We start from the raw sequence: 23,285 nt of genomic DNA on the forward strand, positions 1-23,285 counted from the left end.
TATTCAATTTATCAGTTTTTTTCCCCATCCCTCTTTTGCTCTATACAACATAAGTATAAGTATTCAAGTACTCAAGTATTTGCTTTGTCTGTGTCAAGCTTAAAGCGAGTGTGGGTCGATGGACACTTTCCACCCTCAACGGCCGCCATCTTAGTGACATGGACGACGCTAAACGGAAGCTGCGCGTCTTCGAAGCAGATACCGAACGTAAATGTCTTGAGAAAACACTCATTTGACTACAAAACAACACAAAAACAATAGTAACACAATCAAACACAACTTAATAACTTGTTTCAATTGGCGGAAAGCGCTGTCAAGTGTCGGCGATTATGTTACAACTTCCGGTTGCGATCAGCGTTAAAAAGTAGTAGAAGAAGAAGCCGTCGAGTCATTTCCAGTATGAGTTTGATTTGAGACACTACTACCCTGTCAAAACTTTGAGCACTGCGCAAGTAAGTGCACTGTACTGTACTGTAAAGCAGTACATTTAGAGTAGTGCTTGATTTGAGACACAGCAAATATCACACTTCCCGTTAAAGAACGTGTTCCCTCGTTCATTGCTGGAGTTACTTTTTAAAAACCACCTGCATTCAAACGAAATCTGTAAGTTAGTTACAATTGCATTGTTCTCTTGTTTAAATGAACAACCTTTATGTAACAACTAGTTATCTGAACTCAGTGACGGTAACCTAAGCGGCTCCCATAGTGCTTTGCCGCCCAGCCGATCGTAGCCATCAATCACTTTTGAAAATATAGAAGTAGAATTTAAATATTGTAATGACCAATTAGCCGCCATTTAACAGAGCAGTGTGTAGAAAGGCATCATGGGAGTTTTTATTTTGTTGGCACCATAAGTATGGTGGGTGTGGTAATTACTGCCGTCTACTTAGATTTTTGCCTCTGACTTTAGGATTTTTTTCGAAGATTTTCGACAGATTACATTTCAAACCCCTTGTCTAGAGGGTTGTATAAATATATATATTAATTAGTTAATTAGTTGCAGCAATTATTACAACATAATACATGTCAAACTCACAGAGAACATGTGTAGAAACTGTCAAAAAAAAGATCAGTTGTAGTTGAACCACATCATCAATGCAGTAAAAAACTGGCTGCTGAGAAGTAACACAGTGTGTGTGTGTGTGTGTGTGTGTGTGTGTGTGTGTGTGTGTGTGTGTGTGTGTGTGTGTGTGTGTGTGTGTGTGTGTGTGTGTGTGTGTGAGAGAGAGAGAAAGAGAGAGATGAAGAGAACTGTGTGTGGGCGTTTGTTGTGTGATGGAGAGTGAGATAAAAGCATCTGCATGAAGCGGGAAGTGCTGCTCGGATTAAAAAATGATGCTCAGACTCGTCATGGCAACAATTAGTTGACCTGAGGGAGATACAGACGACTGGAGGGACACGAGCTGCCGGTGACGGAAGGTTGAAGTCGAGCTAAACCTTTAGTGGATACCTTCACAATCGATTTGGTAACATAAAGATCATTGTGTCTGTGCGTCTGGAATCTGCAAATCCTGGAGTCCTTTCTGTGTGATGTGTTTAAAATAGTCTGAACGTTCCAATTAATCATCATCAATTTTAAACAATTTAAACATTGCTTGTTAAATGTTTTCATTATGGAGCTGAAGATTCATGATGCTTTCACAAATATCACCGACAGATTGATTCATACGCTCATAAAATCTGTATAAAGAACGATAAATTACATAATTATGAGTAATAAATGCATAAATATTAGGGCTGGGCAACAATTCCAAAACACAGTCACGATTTACTGCATGATTTCCTCGATTAATCACGATTATAACATTGTAGACACAAAAATCCTGAAATGAATTCAAAAGAAGTGTAAACTGCAATTGTATTTACATTTTTCTTATGTCATATGTCAGTTAAGCACATTTAGTTTAAACCTCAAATTTTAAAAATGTGAAAAATAATTAATATTTTAATCAAAATCAACCACTCGAATCCTGAGCCACAATCTTAATGTCAAAACAGGCATTCTTAAGATAACAACGGAATCTTTAAACACAGGTTACTAATGAATTTCCAAAAAAACCCCACTATTGGTCGACCTTGAGTTACACTACACAACAATTCATAAACACCAAAAAGCATAAATTCTAATTATAAGACCATAAAAACTGGGTATTTTTCTCTTTAAATGTATAAAAATGTGCTTCTTTGTCATAAAATAATTGTCAACGTTAATATTTTCATTCGAAAATGTAAAAATACCTTTAACTTGACCAGCCCTAATAAATAAAATACTCAATGTTTAAATATATATACACGTAAAAAATGTGTGAATAAAAAGATAAAAATGTCTAAATTAATAAATAACTTCTGATTTTATTTACTCAACTCTAAATGTACACGTGTCATACTACTCAATAGCAAACTGTCAGCAAAATGCTGAAATAAATAATATAAAAGCGGAAAATAGAAATAAATTAAAGGCAAAAAGGATAAATACATGAATAATCAAAGTTAAAATGTATAATTAAAGTCATTCGTTCATTTTGACATTTTAAGTATAAATCATCGTCCTTTAGACTTCTGTGTGCATCATGTGATGAAAAGATGGTCCAGAATTAATTATTTATCAAGTATTTTTGACATTTTAATTATTATTAAAATATTTATACATTTATAATCATGTAATTAGTCATCCAGTGACTAACATATGTAAAAATAAAACATGGGAAACCAAAAAGCGAAATTGAATAACCATTGAACATGAATATATTGATTCTGTTCTTAGATCTTTAATGAAAGCGTTTACTTTATCTCTCCTTCTCACCTGCAGGAGGTCTCGGGCGAGCAGATCCGTCTCCCCTGCAGGAATGCCGTCGTCCAGAACCTCCCATCGCTCCCCGAGGCGAAACTCCATGACATAATGCTGGACAGGTGCTGTGTGATTGGCAGGCGGCATCCAGGAGAGCAGCACTCCCTGCTGCGTGCGATTGGCTGTGAGGCACCGTGGTGGGGTAAGCAGCACCAGTGGTTCAGGGGTACTTACAGCAAATACTGCAACGACAACGACAGGTGACATGATCTTCCTCCTCCTCAATACAACAGAATTACTTTTTTTTTACGGTAACAAATGCCTCAAGGACCAGAAATAAACTACATTTTCCAAAATGTATAACTTTGCACCGTAGCCACTAGCACTGTCGTTTATGAGTTTAAGAAAAATATCTATAGACTTAAACATCTCAATATTTATTTCCCTGATACTGTATCGATTATTTTCATTCTTTTGGCTCTCAAATCATATTAGATTATTTATCATAGTTTTATTTTTCGATAGTGTTTAAACTAAAATAATTCAACTTTTTACAACAATGCAAATATTTCCAACATGCAAAATATCATATGGTTTGTTCATTATTTTGTGTTACAATTAAACTACTGGCCACTAGATGGCAGCAGTCATTACGTCCTCCGCAGCTAAAGGAACAATGAAATCCTGTGAGATTCCCGCAATGACTGAGGACGAGAGGATACAGTCGACGTTCACGTTTCAATAGAGGGTGTGTTAAACTTTAGTTTATGTTTCTATTGCAATTAAACTTCTGGAGTCATTAAAGCCTCAGTAGCTTAAGGGACAATAAAATATCCGCGATGACTGAGGACGAGAGGATACAGTCGACGTTCTCGTTTCACTAGAGTGTGTGTAAAATAACAGTTTTTTATTTACAACTAAAATGCAAATATTTACTGATATAGTTCATGTTTCTATTGCAATTAAACTTCTGGAGTCATTACGCCCTCAGTACCTCAACGGACAATACAATCTCAGCGATGACTGAGGACGAGAGGATACTGTTGACTCCAGCAGATTTTCAAGCTAAAGTTTGGACTTATTATGGTTTCAAAACAAATGAAAGCAGTTACGACTTCATCAAGAGTCAAGTGGTCTGTAAATTCACCAGAGTCAAGAACTACAATACTACAAATATATCCTTGGTACTACAGTATCACAATACATTGTATTGTTGCCCCCGTTTCATAAAACGCATCATATCTCTTGATTCTTGCCACTTCTAATGAAGACACATATTCAAAAAGAAAATACACTTAAATATATATATATTTTTTTACATTGTAGCCATTTGCACCATGGATGGCTATTTTTGTATAATTTTGCATGTTCTCTTGACAAATAACGAGTGATACGTGAGGGTTAATGATAAAATATGAAGTATTTATTTCTTTTTAAAATGGTTAGAAGAGTCTCTGGAACATTCTTGCAAACTAGACATGATATGTCATGATTGATTCATATTCAACGATGCGGTTTGGTTAAGTATGAATAAATCCAGCAAATTGGCAGCTGCTAATAAATGATTCATCTACTCCCTTCCACGCCGGTTTCCTCTTTAGCAGCGGTAAAAAAAAAAGCGTCACATTGGGTTTAGTATGGGGAGCAATGTGTTTGAAAAAAAACTTTTGTAGTCAAAGAGGTTAAAACTCTTGTGTTCCGAGGCTGATGAAGTAGTTCAGCGCATCACGTCAAGTCTCCAGTAATGATCTTTGACAGCTTCATTTACACATAATAAGGGTCTCGTTCCTCGCGGCTGCAGGAATAATTATGCTGGAATGAAAGTCAACCACGATGCAGGTCCACACAGTCAGACTGACATCATATCTGCTACCATCACTACGGTGTCTGAATCATCAAAGGATTGCATCAAGTTCTATTTCTTTATTTCACTCTGTAGCACATTTTCAATTTTTTCAATTGATCTTATTCATGTTCCAGTTGTTAAGTATTCATTGACATTTTCTTCATTATTTTTAAATAAGGTTTATTGTTATTATTACCTCCCCCAAGGTGGTTATTTCAATTAAAAGTTCAGGAAATATTGATTGTGCTCTTGCTCTGACGTGTGCAGTGTTCAGTCTTGGAACTCTGCTGCCACCTGTTGGCCCCTTACAATATTCACTTCACTTATCAACAATTTTACAAATGCTAAAAAAAGGCATTATATTATGTCCATAAAACAATATATTGCGAAAACACAAAAACAGGAAAGAAAATATTCATTCATTTTGAATTAGCACTGACAAAGCAGCTGTTTTATATATATAAAATGTGTAACATTATTTTAAGAAATTTAGCGTGAAATGATTTTTTGAAGAATTTAATTCAGTCATTTCTGTATTGAAAGGTTGCATTATTTTCTTTAAATACCTTAATATCTTGATTTTTTTGTTTGTTTTACAAAACATTTTCTAAATTCAAATAATTTACTACATTATTATTATATAAAAATGTTTTAACTTTCTTTTTTTAACTCAATAGAAAATGAGTATAACATTGCCAACATTTTATTTTGAAATTAATATTAATTAAATCGAATTAATAACACGAACTAAAACAAATGAAACCTTTAAATTGAGAAATTATTGTATTTAATTATAAAAATAAATGAATGCTTCAAAATTTCAATACAAAAATTCAAAGTTGTTTTTGTTTATTCCAGCATCCATTCCTCCGATGGCACCGATAATAAACCTCCACAGTCTTCCTGCCAGCATCGCTTCATCATTGGCTGGTGTGCGTTTGTGTCGACTCACCTAGTGTGTTCACAGTGACAACCTCGCTGAAGGGGCCTGTGCCAAGCTTGTTCTGGGCCAGGACACTGAACTGGTACGTCGTCTCTGGCTCCAATCCCGGCACCACCATCCAGTCGTGGCCCCCAGGCACAGGTATGGAGAGCCAGTCATGTGGACCTAAACGCTCCCTCTTCAGCCTGCCAGGAGGGGCAAGTCGGAAGAAAGAGGTCAGTTCAGATTTTTTTTTTTTACGACTTCGAAAACCATCCTCCGACAACTTACTCGTCGGCCCCTCATGCTACCGTTAGCTCATGCCAAACAACCAGCTCTGACCGATACAGATAATACACAAGCAGCGACATCTTTTTTTTGTTGTTGTCGTCATTCTCCGCAGCACTGTTGCTCACAAACACAGCTTCAAAAAAACAGATGAAATTAAAATAAGTGGATTATACCGCGGGATTATTCGGCTCTCGCCGCTTTATGAAAATCAATTATCTCCAATGAAGATTATTTCCGGTCTCAATTATCAACAGAATAACGGGATTAGAGTGATTTCCTCGTCTTAACGTTTTAACGCAATATTGTCCACGCGGCTCTTCCGATGAAAGTGCTTCAGTGCGGAAACAAAACCACAAATGGAGTCGAATGATGTTTCTTTCTTTTTTTTGCAACTATTCTGATGAAAACCAAGAAGAAAAAAGGTTTCAAGCCTAAAAGTCTGGCCAGGAAATATTTTTTAAAAGCATTAAAAATTCTTATCAAGACTTTAAGAAGGACCCTTTATCTTATAAATAATTAAAAAGACAACTTATTTGTTGATTTAAGTGTGTCTTAAATAGATGTTGGACTCTATTGTATCATCAGTATGTGTCTGTTTGTACAAAACTCTATTTTCATTGAATTATTTACATTAGAAAATGATTTTAAGCCCCGCCCACTTAAAACACTCGAGCTAAAATCTTGTTTACCAGTACCACACCTACTCTGATGTGATTGGTTAAACATCAAGGTTTGTCACCGCGTGTCATCATTCCTGTAAGTCTCCACCTCCAAGGGACTCCATATAAAAAAAAGCAGGGTCGTGATTATAGCTGGCTAGAGGAGGAGTGAAGCCATTATTACGTCAAAATGGTCTCCAATCTCGTAACCTCTCCTTTGCCCAGATTTCAGACAACTTTAAGTATAAAGTAATGGCTTCAAAACACGATCAGGTTTTCTCCCCAAAAACTGAGATTAAAGTGTTAATAATTCTGAATTTTAAGTGAGAATTCTGAGATCAAAGTCATATCCAATATTGTTCTTATTTCCCCAACCTTTCACTTTTAAAATTAAGTTTTTGATCAGTGATTTCACATTTATTCCCTTTATTTCACAGATTTTAAAGCTGATGTTTGGGACATATTTAGGTTTCAAAACAAATGAAAGCAGTTACGACTTCGTCAAGTCATGTGGTCTGTAAATTCTGCAACAGCGGAGTCAAGTACTCGGACAATACTACAAATATAGAAAAAACTCTCCAGCCTAATAATTCTTATGCGACCCCCTCAATGGTTGGCTCTAAAATCAAATTTAAATTAATGTTCAAACTGTGATGGGTGGAGATTAGGGTTGTGTATTTGCAAGATTCTGGCAAAGCGTTATGTATCACGATACAGAGACAACATCACGATATATTGTGATACTGTAGTAACAAGGATATATTTGTAGTATTGTTGAGTACTTGACTCTGGTGTTGCAGAATTTACAGACCACATGACTCTTGACGAAGTCGTAACTGCTTTTATTTGTTTTGAAACCAAAATATGTCCAAACATCAGCTTTTAAAAAGCTGCTGGAGTCGACTGTATCCTCTCGTCCTCAGTCATCGCAGAGATTTTATTGTCCCTTTAGCTACAGAGGCCATAATGACGCCAGAAGTTTAATTGCAATAGAAACATTAACTAAAGCTTCAAATATTGGCATGTTAATTGTAAATAAAGTGTAATTTTACCATAAAATAACAATGATAAAAGGTAAATATGATCTAAAGGTCAAACGACAAATAAAAAAATTAAATATCAATTCAGTGCTGTTGAATATCAATACGGTAAAGTGGGAGGGAAAAAGAAATTCACCATATTTTGATGTCACCCTTAAGGGAGATAAGGAAGATTATTATAAAATATGATATAATATAATATAATCATAATTAATTGGTAATTTGGTGGTTTGTGCTTCTTTTGTTTTGAGTGTTTGTTCAAGAATAAAGTCTCTCCGGTTCAGAAAATGATTGAAAATACAACCCCTTGATTGAATTTGACACTTGTGGAAGTGGCAAGATGCAGCTTGTCGCGCCACGTAATGTGTCTCCCAACCGTTAGAAAAAACATCAATATATACCGAAATGTGTTTGCTCAGTTCTGTTGCATCGTCACAAGATTCAAACCCAGCAATCGCTGGCTAATCTGTAGATGTGCGACTAGATCTTTCGATGAAAGCCTTTAAGACGACATCTGGAATCTAACTAAAAATAAATAAAAAAAACACTCTTCTCTTGGTCGTTCAAGCGAAGGCAAAGCAGCCAATAATCAACAGCAGCATTAGCAGCAGCGGCAGCGGCGGTAGGATTGAAAAACGTTGGGTCATGTTCAGTTTAGTTGCACACGCGTGTGTCTTGTTTCCTTCACGGACGCGAAAACGTTTGAGAGACTCACATGATCCAGCATGTACTTGCCCCTCACAACTGTTCTGAACACAACCCTGGAGAAGAAATTTTTAGAAGAAAACAAAAAAAAAAAAAAAAAAAGAAGAGGAAAACAGGAAGAAGAATAAAGCAGGAAGCAAAGCATGCTGGGAGAACTCACACATGGCCGTACCAGACTGAGAATGTCTGCGGGAAGCCTCCGTTGTAGCCCGCCTCCCAGGACACGTTGGCCCAGATGGAGGAGGCCACGGCGTGGACACTGAAGGGGGCGTGAGGGCTTGTGCCTGCGGTGTCGGGAGACAAGAGGTGAGCAGCTTAACGTTCGTGTTTCGCTCGGACAGATTCAGCCTTTGAACCTCGTACTCTTAACTTTTTCTTCATCATTTTACTGTCAAGACACGTCGTTTTTATACAGTTGGAGACGCCAGGGGGCGCTAGAGGGCCTCAAAAAATGAGTGGGGGAGGGAAGAATGGATGTTCATACAACATTCGAATTGATCTTGGAATTCTTCACGATTGCACCTGAACACACCACGATGGTTTCGTGGTCAACCTGGTTGTTAGCATTGTTACCAAGTAGCTTGTAGCTAGCTGTTTAGCAGGAAATGGGGAAAGTTTAAGCCTAGTTTTTGTCATTGTGGTCCATTAAATATTGGACCTCATGGAACCTGAGTGGCACAGTAGGGATGACATTCATGAAGCTTCATGAAACAGTGTCCTTAGAGTCCACTAGATGGCAGTCTCTGCACTATTTTTCCTCTTTTTTTTATATCACATATCACATCATAATGTTCCTTTTTTGGTGCTTAAGTGAGAAATCTTTGCTTACTCTATACTACTAGGAAAAGGTTTCTGCGTATAAAATAAAAAAACATCTCATGCTGATCTAAAATTAAAAAGAACGAGGCAGCAAACATCAAGAACAGAGGTTTACAGCAAAATCTAAAAATGGACATGATTGCCTGAAATGCTTGACAAATTACAGCTAATGAAAAGCGAATAAAATTCATGAAATAAACTCTAAAAGTTTATGTTTCTTTATACTTCTTAATACAACTTAAGATCTGTTGCAAAGGAAACCTCTGTCCTAGAAAACACAAAGTAAAAAGACCATGTTAAGTCAACATTTATGCTGACGTGGAAAAACATGACACTGACTGTTGCCGTGAAATAGAGTTTGGTACAAAACTAAATCCACTTCCTATTCTACAGTAAAAAAAAAAATACTGCACAAGAATCTTGCATGGAGGGATGTTTCTGTCAAATCCTGATGACTACAAATGTGCAGTTGTGGCTGAAAGAAAACCTTTTGCAGCAGCTGAACTTACTTTGCCCTTAATTTGGACTGTCAGAGAACACGGTGCTATTATTCCAAGGGCGAAAATTGCACCAGTTGCATAGAAATAAAAATGCAAATTCTCCTGTTTTAGGACATATTGTACTATAAAAGTTAAAGGTCCTGATATTTAAATACAGATAGTACCTCAAGCTGAGGTTTTTAAACTTTGACTCAACTTCAACTGGAACAGTTGGAATCGTTGGATCGACCCAGAAAGTTATATTTACCAACAACTTTAGTTATTATTAACTATTGACTTAACACGGCAAAGACCAGGCCTGGGGGCAAAATATGGCCCACCATGTCATTTAATGTGGCCTGTCGGACGGAAGGTTCAAGGTCTCAGATTAATGTTCAATTTCATATGGTGATAAAACTGATATTGTTTTAGCCCCTTTAAGTTTAAACCCAATTGAAATTTTCATCCTTGTTTCGTACAACGTACAACTTTGTCTTTGTTTATATTCTGATCATGTTTTTTGTTTTCCAATATTCTAGTATCATCTGCTATGTTTTTTCTCTATGGATTTACCTACAAAGAAATAAGTCAGTAGTGCAAGACAGTTTTAAGGGAAGAAAAAAAAACTCACCTATGACTTGAACATGAGTGCTGGCAGTGATGCTCGTGGCAACGTTGGTGGCGATACACTCCCATTCTCCGTGGTCCTCCTTTGTGAGGGACTTGAACTGTAGGCTGCCTCGAGGCAGTACATTGTGCTTACTTTTACTTGGCTTCCCGACCTGCAGCAAGGCAGGAAGGAACTTTTCATGTCATTCTATTTTTAAAAGCAGCGATACATACATTTGAAAATAATGTCTCTGGCTCCCCCTCTAGTCAGAAGAGCATAATTGCAATGTGATGAAACCTCTGTTGTCAAATACCACATGTGCATTTGTTCACAAGAAGAGAAAAATAATCCTATTGGCTTCAGTTTCAAGTTTTATCTTCCTAGCAACTCTCAGAAGTCAACCCATATAAAACGTTTGGTGTAACGATGATGAATTTTCAATCGGACTATTGGGGAAAAAGTAATCTTAATCTTACCTTCCTCCATGTGATGTTGGGAAAGGGGTCTCCCTCTGCTTCACAAGGGATAACAAGTTCTCTGCCCACTTCTTGTCTGTACTCCCCTCCAGGGACCACTGAAAATTTCGGAGGGTCCTGCCCAGAAGAATTTCATTTTTATGTTTGACATATTCAATCCAACAAGGCAAAAATCTGTGAGTAATCCAAGTCTAACTAGATGTATATTTAACTACAAGGTTGGCGGGGCCACATTAAATTACTTGGAGGCCCTTGAGTTTCAGACATCTTCCCGCATCAACTGTACGGAGAGCCCTTGAGCAATCGTCGCATCATTGTTGTATGAATGTCAAACTGACCTTTAGCACCAGGGGGGCAGGAGGAGACCATCCCATGGATCCTAGGACGTTGTAAGGCATGCAGGTATAAGTGCCCAGTGAGTCCTCCGTCACCTCGGCCACACGGATGCTGCCGTCCTCCATCTGGCTCCAACCAGGGTACTGATGAAAACAAAATAGTAAATTAAATAAGGGTTTGGAATTCCTATTAACCGCAAGTCGGATCTAGAGTGGGATACCTCAAAGATCAAGTCTTGGGCCATTCTTAAAAAACACATCCTTTGTTCAACCATTAAAAACATTACATGCTAAATACAAGCAAATTTGAAAGTATCGTTGTATGTTAGGGTATGTAAGGCCTTCTCTCTCATAGGGTAAACAATATAACATTATGCATTACTTTTTGCATAAAATATTATTATATTATTAGAGGAAAGCGATTTTAGCTAAGGAAACTAAGCCACCGCAATAGTAAATATTTGAATAATATAAAAACTTTAGGAGTATATTCATTTTGACAGTATTCATTATTAATAAAATCGATTTACCCAACTGTATCAATCATTTTAAATCCCCTGCATCACTGTTTTTCAATTGGCTTTGATGATATTATCCAGCATTGGTTCTATTTAAACAAAAAAACAGTAAAAAGTGTCTTGACATCTTTAAATAAAATTGAATTAAAACAGTCGACGGTTTTAAATTTACATATTTCTTCTCTCCTGGTTCATTTACACAATGTATGATTTTCAATTTACTAATGCTAGGTCTGATAGTATTTCGGAGGAAAACAATCACATCGTCAGCATATAACGTCACAAATTAAATGCATTTGCTGTAGGCTCGACTGCCATCAACCACAATTATATGCAATTGTTTATTTTCTCTCTTTTATCTATATTTTCATGTCAGTGCAAAACAACTTCCAACCCATGAGAAGGAAAGAAGGGAAAACAAAGTGAAACATGGACTGAAGGAAGGACAGCAGCCCAAAGGCGGAAGTAAGTGAGTGGAACTTTAGCTGTAGCAGCAACCCCGGTTCACCTTGTCTATCCGCAGTGGGAGGCCATCTTTCTTCCACTTCACCATCACGACAGGGGGGTTGGCGTCCACGGGGCAGCGGATGAATCCAGGCAGACCGATGGCCACGTAGATGACGGATGGCATGTTCACCACGCGGGCGGGATCTGGATGAAAGGGAGGTGAACCTTTTTTATATTTTGTAGACATAGATAAAAATGTTGTTTTCTCATAAACAGAGACAAGACAAGCTTTTTTTCTTTAGGTCTCATTTGTTTTTCTTACCTCTACTTTCAATATCTCTAAAAATTCGGATCAATCCCACACAGTTTTACACACAGCTACTGCAGGATAAAATTATGAAAGATATTTCTTTATTGATCTCACCAAAGTAAATGTTGTCACAGCAGCAAGTTTGCAGAACAATATTGAACGTTAAAAATGCATTAAATATTTTTGTGGAAAGCCAGAATAAAATGAAAAAATCCAACATTTTGATTATGTCGGTTCGATATAAACAAAGTCATTTAAACATCAGAATTTTATATTGTATATTTCTTTTAAGAATCAGTGTCAATGTTTGAACTTTTTTTTATAGTGATATGAAAGTGAAGTTTATATGAAAGGCAAACTGCAAAAAAAAAGCTTCTATGGTGGAGAGCAAGTTAAAATGGAGGTGAACAAGGAAATGAGAAAATCCAACACTTTATGAAAAAGCCTAACGCGGATGTGTTAGGCTTTTTCACAGAAAAGGCACAAATCCAACTGCATGAGACACTAGTTGTTTAAGGCCATTAATATCAGTCCAGAAAAAAAGGCTAAAGGAAAATAATACATTTAAACTATACAATAATATCAAAAAAACAGTGTTCTGGCAAAATCATGGGAAATACAACAGGAAACCGGCAACAAACAACAGGCTGGTAAAATTCCAGGGGAAAAAACAAAACCAAAAAAAGCTTCACCACAATAAAATAGAAAGTTACAGAAAAACTAAAAAGAGAATAAGAAAAATGTACACATTTGATGATGCGTGAAAATCTTTTCAATGTTTATATATATATATTTTAAAACATCTGATTTTATATATTTTTAATTTCCCGTATCGGTTCTACGTTTGTCTATCATAACTAAAAAAATAACATTTTTCTTTTCAAACTGCTTTTGTGGTGAGAATATGAGAAAATCCAACACTTTAATATGTCTGTTAAATATATTTTATTTTATTTTAACATTTTAAAATTTTACAAATTAGTTCTACATTTGTCTTTCTTGTCGATAAAAATGAGATTTTTTATGTAAAACTATAAAGTGGAAATAAGACTCTGTGTTGAGCGAGTAAAAAAAAAAATAAAAAAAAAGGAGGTGAAGGAGGAAGCGAGAGAATCTAACACATCTTGGATGATGAAGAGAACAGCGCGGGTCCTGAATGAGGTCAAAGGATGAGAGCTGTCAAGCTGCTGATAAGAAACAGAATTGTGTGTGAGTGTGTGTGTGTGTGTGTGTGACATGTGAAAGATGGGCGAGCGTGGGAAAGAGGACAGGTGAGAGAAAGAGAAAGAGAAAGAGAGAGAGAGAGAGGGACAGAATGACGTAAGGTAGAGCTGAAGAGACGAGGAGAGAAGGAGTCACAGCTGAGCATCTGGGCTCCAGTGGAGGCGAGAATGACTGACGGGGTCGAGAAACACATTGATTGACCAAAATATTGGTCAGAAAAAAAAAACTTTTGGGTTCAACCGGCGTCCTCTAAAAGTCCTGCCCAGGAGAGCAAGTCCACGAGCGCCGCAGACAAGAATATCAGCCAAGTTTCTAAATATAGCTCAGACGGCGCTATCGCTCTGGACCCGATGCTTCCCACTGCAAGATGCTTCAGGAAAGTTATTCAGCTCCGGGGGGAGAGCAGGAGGGAGGAAGAGAATTAGGGAAGCCAGAGGGGGGAGAAAAAAAAGGGCACAATACATGTGGAGAAGAAAGAGAAGAGGAAGATGGAAGGAGCTCTGCAGACTGGTTCTAAAGCAATGATGTCATCTCCTCCAGCTGCTCCTCCTACCATCAGCCACTGGTATTGCCTCTGTTTGTCACACGTTGGCGAGGAGGGCGAGGGAATGCGTCTGTTGCCGTGACGACTGCCGGTGGCTTTTTCCTTTTTACAGCCAAGATGCCTTTTTTTTTTTCCAAAATCATCATTAGCTCAGATTTAAACAAAAAAAAAGCAAGACTAAGATCTTGCAAAGATGAACTTCTCCGATGGCAGAAGCTTGTCGTCGCCGTCCTAGAGATTTCTTTTTTATTTCGCTCACAATTACACCTCGCTTTTTCTTCCTCTGTTGCCAAGCAACGCTAAACAGCAGTCAGCAAGAAATGCTCTCGGATTGAATTAGCATACAACGAAATGGGATTTGTCGAGGAAAACCTTCACGGATTACGAGACAAACTTCGGTCTCAGGGGTGGCGAGAGAAGTGAGAGAAAGTCCGACCACCTTGATCCCATATATCACAGGCCCCCCCAACATTTTTTTTTCTTCTATGCGTTATGTTCACGGACCTTCAGATGAAAGCATAAATTCCTACAAGTTTTCAATTTTTTGAGTAAACTTGACTGAAACTAGTATCTTGATGGTTATGTATCACATGCTAATGTATCTTTTTTCACACAAAACACCTTTTCTCTTTGTTTTCAAATCATATTTTGTTTATGATATATCTCCTTTTTTAATTTATATTTAATTAAGTCTTCATTTACAATTGACGTCAACATATTTACGGCATTTGTTAATTTTTATGTCGCAATTAAACCTCTGGCCGCTAGATGGCAGCTGTCATTACATCCCCCGCACTTAAAGGGAAAATGAAATCCTGCAAGATCCCGACGTCGACTGAGGACGAGAGGATACAGTCGACTCCTTCCGCTTTTAAAGCTAAAACATATTTCGCATTCAGTTCTACTAATTCAACCAAAGAAGAGTGAAACAATCACAAGATGTCAATACATTTCAGTGACCCCTAACATTGTTATGCAAGTGTAAATTTATCGTACTGTGTCGTGAGCTGAAAATATAATTTTGAATCACACTACGAGATTACAGATATTATTCTTGTGATTGGTCAAACATCAAGGGACTCGTTGTATAAACAAACCTGGGTGTGATTAGTAGGAGGAGTGAAGCCATTATTACGGGATAATGGACTCTCGTAACCTCTCGTTCGGACAGATTTCAGACGGGGGAGAACTTTATAAAGTTCAAAACATGGTCATGATGAGGGACTTAATGCATCTTGGAGAAGAGGTCTTCAACATTTGAAACATGTGAGTGAGACAAGAAAGTTGGGTTTTCACATGAGTTTCCCCTTAACTTCTACTCATAAAGCAGCAATTTGTTAGATTTAATTACCTTTAAAAGCACCATTTGAAGGCCCTGACATCAATGTACAATCATGTCGTCGAACACTCACATTGCACTGACAGGAAGGCTGAGGCAGTCGGTGGTTGGCCCAGGCTGTTACTGGGAGCACAGGTGTATGTTCCAGCATCCTCTGGCTTCACTTGGGCGATGATGAGCGATCCATCGATGAGAATACTGACTCTGCGCTTCAGGTCGCTGAGGAAACCAAAAAAAGCAAGTATCAGAGAGCTGGGCTCTGCCATCTTGAGGTAATGAAAGATGATAATCACGGATGATTTCACCAGCTGATAACTCAAGCGCTGATTTAATAGAATTCGTACGAGATCACCATCTCGGCGAGTGGAAATGTCAACGAGGTCTTAAGGAATACGGGATTGATTATCGGAAATTGTATCTTGGGAAGAAAAAAGGCTATACTGTGAAGGTAATTTATTCCAGAGAGCTTCCAGACGGAGAGGTTTTAATCCCCAACCATGTACGAGGCGATGGAGTCAATGGTCATTATTACCAATTCATTAAAGCAATATTTAGCCGAAGGTTAAAAGTACATTAAGATATGATGGTGGTGTAGAATACAGCATCATGTAGAGGTGTAAGAAAATATATCAACGTTTAATTTGTGTATTTCAATATGGTGTGTATAAAATAATATATGAAGATGTTTTAATTTAAAATTAGAATGGGGATATTCACTGCGTTTGTATCCTCTTGTCCTCATTCATGGCTGGCGAACAATTTATTTTAATTTTTATTTACAATTAAAATGCAAATATTCACAGCTTTTCTATTGCAATTAAACTCCTGGAGTCCATACGGCCTCCGTAGCTGAAGGGACAATAAAATCTCTGCGATGACTGAGGATGAGAGGATACCGTCAACTCCAGCAGCTTTTAAAGTGGATTAAAAGTTAAAATGGACATATTTTGGTTTAAAAACAAATTTACAGTTTGCAGTTACGACTTCGTCAAGAGTCAAGTGGTCTGTAAATTCTGCGACACCAGAGTCAAGTACTCGACAATACTACAAATATATCCTTGTTCCTAAAGTATCGCAAAATTTCGAATTATATTTTATTATGATACATATTGTATTGTTTTTAGGTCTCCTGCCAATACACACCCCTAGCCTCAAAGCTAAAAGCTTGTACGTTTTATTTGAGAAGTTTTCAACATGTGTCTTTTTTGTCTAGAGATTGACTAAAATTATCTGATCCATCAAAATCATTTTGTGCCAGACAGGATAGTTTGCTCAAATCAAAGTAGATTAATGGTCATGTTGATATCTTGACCTATAAAGATGCCAGTCTTAAAGCTTAGATAGCGAACATAGCTTAGTGACATTAAGAATTATACGTCAATGCTAAAGCTTGTGTTGAAGGAAAGGAATTTGCTTATAGATAAAGAACGACAACTGAGGTAAATGCGATATATTGAGCCTTTATGAATAAAAACTCAATATCGCAATCAGTCTCATCCTAACTGTTACAGTTTAGTCCAGCCTAGTGCTTGGACAGCTAAAGGATTTTGGCCCTTTATGTGATTCATCTGAACATTAGAATAAATAAGTCTAGTCCAGTTTAAAGAGATGGTTCAATACATACTTTCATATAGAGCTTTGAAATACAAGGACACCATACAATCTCAATACAGTTTGGGTTGGATTTCCTTAGTAAAGACAACATAGAGACAAAACCAGGAGACCCAGAAAAATTGGAAAAAGCCAAATAAAAAGGTCTTATGACATCCTAAGATGTTTCTTGAAGGAGTCAATAGATCCATCAAACACAGAGGGAAAGGAGGATCCAAAGTTTAGCAACAGCCTGGAAGGATTTCTCTCCTCTGGTCCGGAAGCGTGTTCAGGAACCATCAGTAGATTCTGATCCACAGACCTCAGAGCCCGAGCTGGGGTGTAAGGCTGGATCAGATCACTGATGGAAGGAGGAGCCTGAGCATGAATAGATCTGAAAGTAAGAACCAGAATTTTAAAGTTGATCCTGAAAGAAACTGGCAGCCAGTGAAGAGCTTTAAGGATCGGGGAAATCTGAGTTCTCCTACTAGAGTGGGTCAGAATCCTCGCTGCAAAGTTGTGTATTAACAGCAAACGACACAGATCCTTCTTTAAAGAACCGGTAATGCTTTGGAGCTTTACATTTTTTAAACGCGCTTGAATTCAGACACCACCTGAGATCGACATTGTTTGAATCGTTCATAAGAGGAAGCGAGGATGTTCCAGAAAACCCCACGCACACAGAGACACTATATTTCAAGTGTGCTTTGTGGCGTCAGAGCTCACTCACACAGACTTTAAATAATAAATGGATGAAGATGTATTTCAGCCCCTGATGTGTCACCACGATGTGACTTCTTACAGCATATTCCTCCGTCTACTATCGGAAGTGGTTATGCTGCAACACGCGGGTCGAGATCCCGGTTCACACAGTCCATCCAGTCACATCAGCTTGAAACCACTGGTAAGGGATCATATGAGTTTTTCTAAAAGTAGGGTTTTAAAATAAAGAGTTTGTTTCATTGATGCGACACAAGCGGTGACAGGTGTTTGCAGATGCTTGACTAAACCGGAGTAAAAGTAAAAATATCTTCCAGCTACACTGGGAGAACAACGAGGGATTCCCGACCAAACTGACAGTCAAACGTACTTGTTGCTCATTTTTCTGAGAGGAAATGTAAAATATAAATTGAAGGAAATACAGAGTCATTGGATTGACGCACACGACAGCAGCTGCAGGCCCTCGCCACCTCCGCTCACTGGATCTGATTAGTGTTAAGAATTCATTACTTGCCGCTCAAGACGACTTCAGAGTGATGTGTGGACGACTTAAGACCTTCCTACTTCAATTCATTCACTTGAAGAATGTGTTTGTCGCTTAATCTCTTAATCCCAAAATCGAAAAAAAAGGAATTGCAGTTTTTAGACGTTCAAACAGCAAAGTTGTTTCCTGAAAGTTATCCTTAAATATCACCAAATAAAACGTTGTTTTCTACAATTTCCTGGTTATTTGAGTAACTAAAGGTACAGGGTTTTAGACAAATATAATAATAAGAGGAAAATGGTCCATCGCAGTTTAATTTAAAAGTTAAAAGTTGATTATTCTCTGAAAATACACAGTAAAATACGTTTTAAATGATAACTTCTTATTCTTTATTCTGCTGCTTTTATCCTTTGTAATGCGTCCTTGGGTGTCTTGAAAGGCGCCATCAAATAAAATGAATTATTATTATTAATTAATTACCCAATTAACTCTCAATAGCTGTGACTGACAAAAAAATTTTTTATCAGGCATTCTAAGTTTTCTTTCATATCTGTTAATATAACCGATGTTTTTGATGAACCAGGTAGACATTTTCTATCTATATGCCAGTTTTTCCCTAGTGTTGGACGTCCAAAAACACAAAAAATGTGTTTGATATTATCGCAGATGTGACATGATCAACAACCAATATGTAAGCAAAAAACTGACCATCATTATGACAAGTATGGACGTAGAAGCCGGCAATCACCAGGTCAAAATTAACTTTACAAAGGCAGGAATAAATAATAAATGTCTGTATTGTATTTTGAATGTATATATTACTGAAAATATTAAAAATAAATAAAAAATTATACATAATAAATGAAAAAAAATACACTTTTAATTATTACTAAAAAATGATGCTAATAATAGATAATAAATACATGTCTCTATTTTGTTGTGTTACTTTCAGGCAATAAATAAGCAAGTCGTGCAGTTAGAGACCCTTAAAGATTCAGTCTTTCCAGTCTTTCTGGCAACTATCCTGAGACTAAAAACGTTAAACACAAGTTGTTCTTTCGATGTGAGCTGATCTTCTAAGCCTTCTGGTATATGGATACATTTTATATTATATTTTTACATTTTAATCAGATTATCTTTAAGAGAATTAGCAAAGCTATTGAGACCTAAATCCCAATCTTCATTCCTCAAGATGAGATTCAAGTGAGAAGATCTAAAATAGCCTCATTTTGAAGTGAAGGAAAAGGGAAAATTCCTGCTCTTTGCCATTGAATGTAAGACAAAACGAAATTATACAAGCAGACACTGATGTGTTGTGATGCATTTCTGATGGGCATTGACAAAACATTGAACCTGAAGTCCAGTTATACATCGATCTAGTCCGAAGCTAAGGTAACACTGATGACACATTTGAGTCAGAGGGTGACACGTTAAAAAGCGACGACAGACGATAACAACGAATGTGATCATAACTTTACTTCTTGAAGAAGACGTTGTCCTCTTCCCAGAACCAGGTGTAGGTCAAGTTTCGTGGGTAGGCTTCGGCCTGGCAGGTGAAGAAGGCGTCCTGCGAGATGTTCACGGTGATGTTCTCTGGCGGCGACACGATGAAAGGCGGGCCTGGTGAGAAAAACAGAAAACACTAAACTTCTTGTTTTTTAAAGAAAAGAAAGAAAGGAAACGGACGATGCAGGATTGGACAAATGTACCAGAAGAAGTTGTAGAATTCAGTGTTTTTTCTCAACATCAAAAACAATTATTTTTTATTTACCTCAAGCTAAACTAAACCTGTAAAGTCAAGCCTCCATAAGTGGCTCTCATCCTCCAACTTCACCTCCACGTCCATGACTTTCTACAAGGGGTCATGAGACGTGACTTTCATGACATCATCTCAGCAGCGAGAGCCTTTAGAATTTCCGCACAGATCCCATCAATCTCTGGAGCTTTACTATGGTGCAGGGTTGTTTTTTTTTAAACTGCCACTGTGACCTTCTCCCAGGAAATGATGTTGATCCCGTCGTTCCTGCAGCTCAGGCTCCATCACCAGAAGGTTTCGTGACAGAAAGACCCTTTAATAGATATTTCTTCTCTCGGCCTTGCAAATAATAACGTTGTTTAGAAGATAGTTTGAAGGGTTTTATGTTTTATGACCATTTGACTCATCGCAGACTTGTTTCTTTAAGTATTTTAAATTTAGTTTTGTCTACTTTAACTTTCTCTTTACTGGCATCAACAAGAATTCTGTCTCACAACTTTAACTCCAAAACTGTCTCTTTTAAAAAGGTCAACTCATTTGAAACTACAACTCTCCTGATATCTTTTAAATGTTGAAGTCTTCCTCTCCAAGATGCAGTAAGTCCCTCATCATGACCATGTTTTGAACTTATTACTTTATAAAGTTCTCCCCCGTCTGAAATCTGGGCGAACGAGAGGTTACGAGAGCGGAGTCCATTATGACGTAATAATGGCTTCACTCCTCCTCCAGCCAGCTGTAATCACGCCCCGCTTTGTTTATACAACGAGGCCCTTGGAGGCGGAGACTTTTGGGATGGATGACGCGCGGTGACAAACCTCCATGCTTGACCAATCACAGAACTTTTCTTCTTCAACATCAGCCCAGATTCTTGTCATGTTGCAAACAGGATTTGAACCAAAACATATCAGAGAAATAGACGAGGTTTGGTAAAATTGGGATGAATCTCTACAGATATATTTGTTGTAATTACTAATAAACCGCGTAATAGCAGGTAAACAAATAGTAGACCACATGTCCGGATCATGAATATTGTTCAATTTAATGCATTTATATTATTTTTCATTAATTATGAATTATTTTTTACCATACTATGGTCTCTTATTTTAATGTATTACATTTTATTTTATTACCCCTTTTTATTTCATTTGTATTATTTCATTTTTATAATAAAAGTTTTTTGATATTAAAAGGTACAAAAATACATAAAAACATATTTTAATACTTTGAATATTTTCTATAGCCCACAGACCACGGTTGGGCAATTAAAATTCCTTGAGGGCCACGTTGGATTATGTTAAGGTTGTAAGGGGCCGTCAAGCCAAAAAAAAGTAAGAAATAAAAGTAGTATTCTGCCATGACATTTATTAAGCAAAATGAGCTTCAATTTTTCTTTTTAATATAAAATAAAAGATGAGAAAAGGCAAATTCAATAACAAATAAAAAAATTATACTCAAAGAAAACAAAAAGAAAGACGATGGGAAAAAATGTTTAATTTCAAATATAAATTAATAATACATTCAATATGCATTTGGTAATAAGCCATTAGCGGCATGTCTACATGATCATAATTTTATTTCCTTTTTTATGGGCCGCATGTGGCCCCTAAGCACTTTGCCCAGGTCTGCCATAGACAGCGTTCAAATGTTGCTTCTTCAGAAGCCAGTTTTTAGCAAAACACTTGAAAAATAGACGTGTACGTACAAGAGAAATTTGTAAAGTGACACTAAACACAGAGATGCTCGAATTATCTATTTTAGGATCAAGACTTCTGTTTTAAAACATTTTAAAGTTTCCTTTTTGTGGTCATGAATCTCATAATCCATATAAATATCTGGTTATAGTGTCAAAATGAGGGAGAACATTTTTAGGAACTCGATAAAACATGGTGACCTTTCTTCAACAAATCAACGACAAGGGTTAAAAAAAAAAGTCAATCGTCTTGTCACAGTCAATGACATTTTTCCTTCCACTGCAACATCAGCACATCCAGCACAGAGACAAACAAAGATCACACTGAGACGGGGTCACGACTGCTATTTATGGAAATACACACAGACACACACACACGATTAGCAGCAGCACAACCACTGATTTGAGTTCAGCGTGACGGCGAGACTGATGTATCCCATATTGCAGTTTTGCACTGTCGAGGATTATGAGTATTTATTGTGTGATCCTCTTCCTTGAGTGGTCACATGTTTATGTGATGATACGCATTTATATATATATATATTTTCGTTTGTGTTAAGTTGGATCTGCCCACTGATGTTGAAAGTATTGGTGTTTGGCAGCTGGTAAGTAAGTATGTAATTTTTATTTGTATAGCGCTTTTCCAGACCAGGGTCACAAAGCGCTGAAACAATCAAAACAATATTCAATAAAGTATATACTTTAAATGGCAAGACAAAACTGATAACACAACAGGAGTTCCAGAAAATCAAGGAAAAGCCTGAACAAATAAAAACGTCTCTAGATGTTTGTTACTCCTATACCAACAACACAACGACAAACAAAATAATTAGATCAATATTGAACTAAATTATTAGTTTGTTGGTTGATATTTAGACTTGATCGGTTAGAAATTGTGTGTTTCTTGGTGTGTATCGAGAGGCTTGAAGTCAGTCGGCTCAATTCAGGACCACGGACAGCACCAAACTCATGACTCGATGGTGCTTAAATTGTGAAAATAACAGCAATAAAAAGTTATTTTCGATACTTCTCTTATCACTTTGCTCTTGTGCAATACATGGGGCAGGGTTCAGGTTTGCTCAGTTGTTTTCTAGAATGTCCGAAATAATTCAGGATGTGTCACTTTAATAGATCACCATGACAAAACATCCGCTATACCGAGAACGTCAGGGACGGAGAGTTCAGCACATTCGTCTACGCCGGTGTTTATGTGAGTTTTGTGTCTTGTGTTTTAATCTAAATACATCTTTGTGAAATAAATTATAGAAAATTGGTGAATTTATAATAATAATTGTGAGGAAAAACATCCTATTAACAAAGAAAATACTGTGTAGAACATTTAGCATTTTTGTACGATATTATATACCTTTAATTTCCGTTTTTTTCTAAACATTATAAAAAAAACACAAGTTTTCAAATTCATTTTACATTATTATACAAAACCTTTGTAGCTATGATTGTATGTGTGTGATGTATAGAAAACAATTGTGAATTTTAGGCTGTAAACAACCAAATATAACCTAAAATCAAACAGTTTTCATTTGTATTAAAGCAAATGTTCAGCTGTAATCCAACTGATAAGACAAGATATTTAATTAAAAAGTGAAAACATTACTTAGTATTACCATAAGAATGTGGATTATTATTGAAAATAATACATATTTTACAAACCAAGCTTTAAAAAAAAGAGCTT

At 36.9% G+C, this 23,285-nt stretch overlaps 1 protein-coding gene across 6 annotated transcripts in view; it reads right to left on the reverse strand.

The window, feature by feature from the left end:
* The window catches only part of igsf9bb (immunoglobulin superfamily, member 9Bb), a 79,770-nt gene that overhangs the window by 14,923 nt on the left and 41,562 nt on the right, over nt 1–23,285 (reverse strand). For 4 of the 6 annotated variants that reach the window (XM_087807328.1, XM_087807327.1, XM_087807325.1 and 1 more), the window contains exons 6-14: nt 19,625–19,766; nt 15,426–15,571; nt 11,997–12,139; nt 10,974–11,114; nt 10,636–10,752; nt 10,181–10,331; nt 8,412–8,535; nt 5,587–5,762; nt 2,804–3,030 (exon numbers count right to left, since the gene is read on the reverse strand). In XM_087807328.1, the coding sequence (XP_087663454.1) occupies nt 2,804–3,030; nt 5,587–5,762; nt 8,412–8,535; nt 10,181–10,331; nt 10,636–10,752; nt 10,974–11,114; nt 11,997–12,139; nt 15,426–15,571; nt 19,625–19,766 (1,367 nt within the window). The remainder of the gene's footprint in view (nt 1–2,803; nt 3,031–5,586; nt 5,763–8,411; nt 8,536–10,180; nt 10,332–10,635; nt 10,753–10,973; nt 11,115–11,996; nt 12,140–15,425; nt 15,572–19,624; nt 19,767–23,285) is intronic. The other 2 variants (XM_087807329.1, XM_087807326.1) reach the window with 1 other exon arrangement.

This window comes from Callionymus lyra, chromosome 14 (assembly GCF_982586985.1).
Source record: "Callionymus lyra chromosome 14, fCalLyr1.hap1.1, whole genome shotgun sequence".
Lineage (NCBI taxonomy): Eukaryota > Metazoa > Chordata > Actinopteri > Syngnathiformes > Callionymidae > Callionymus > Callionymus lyra.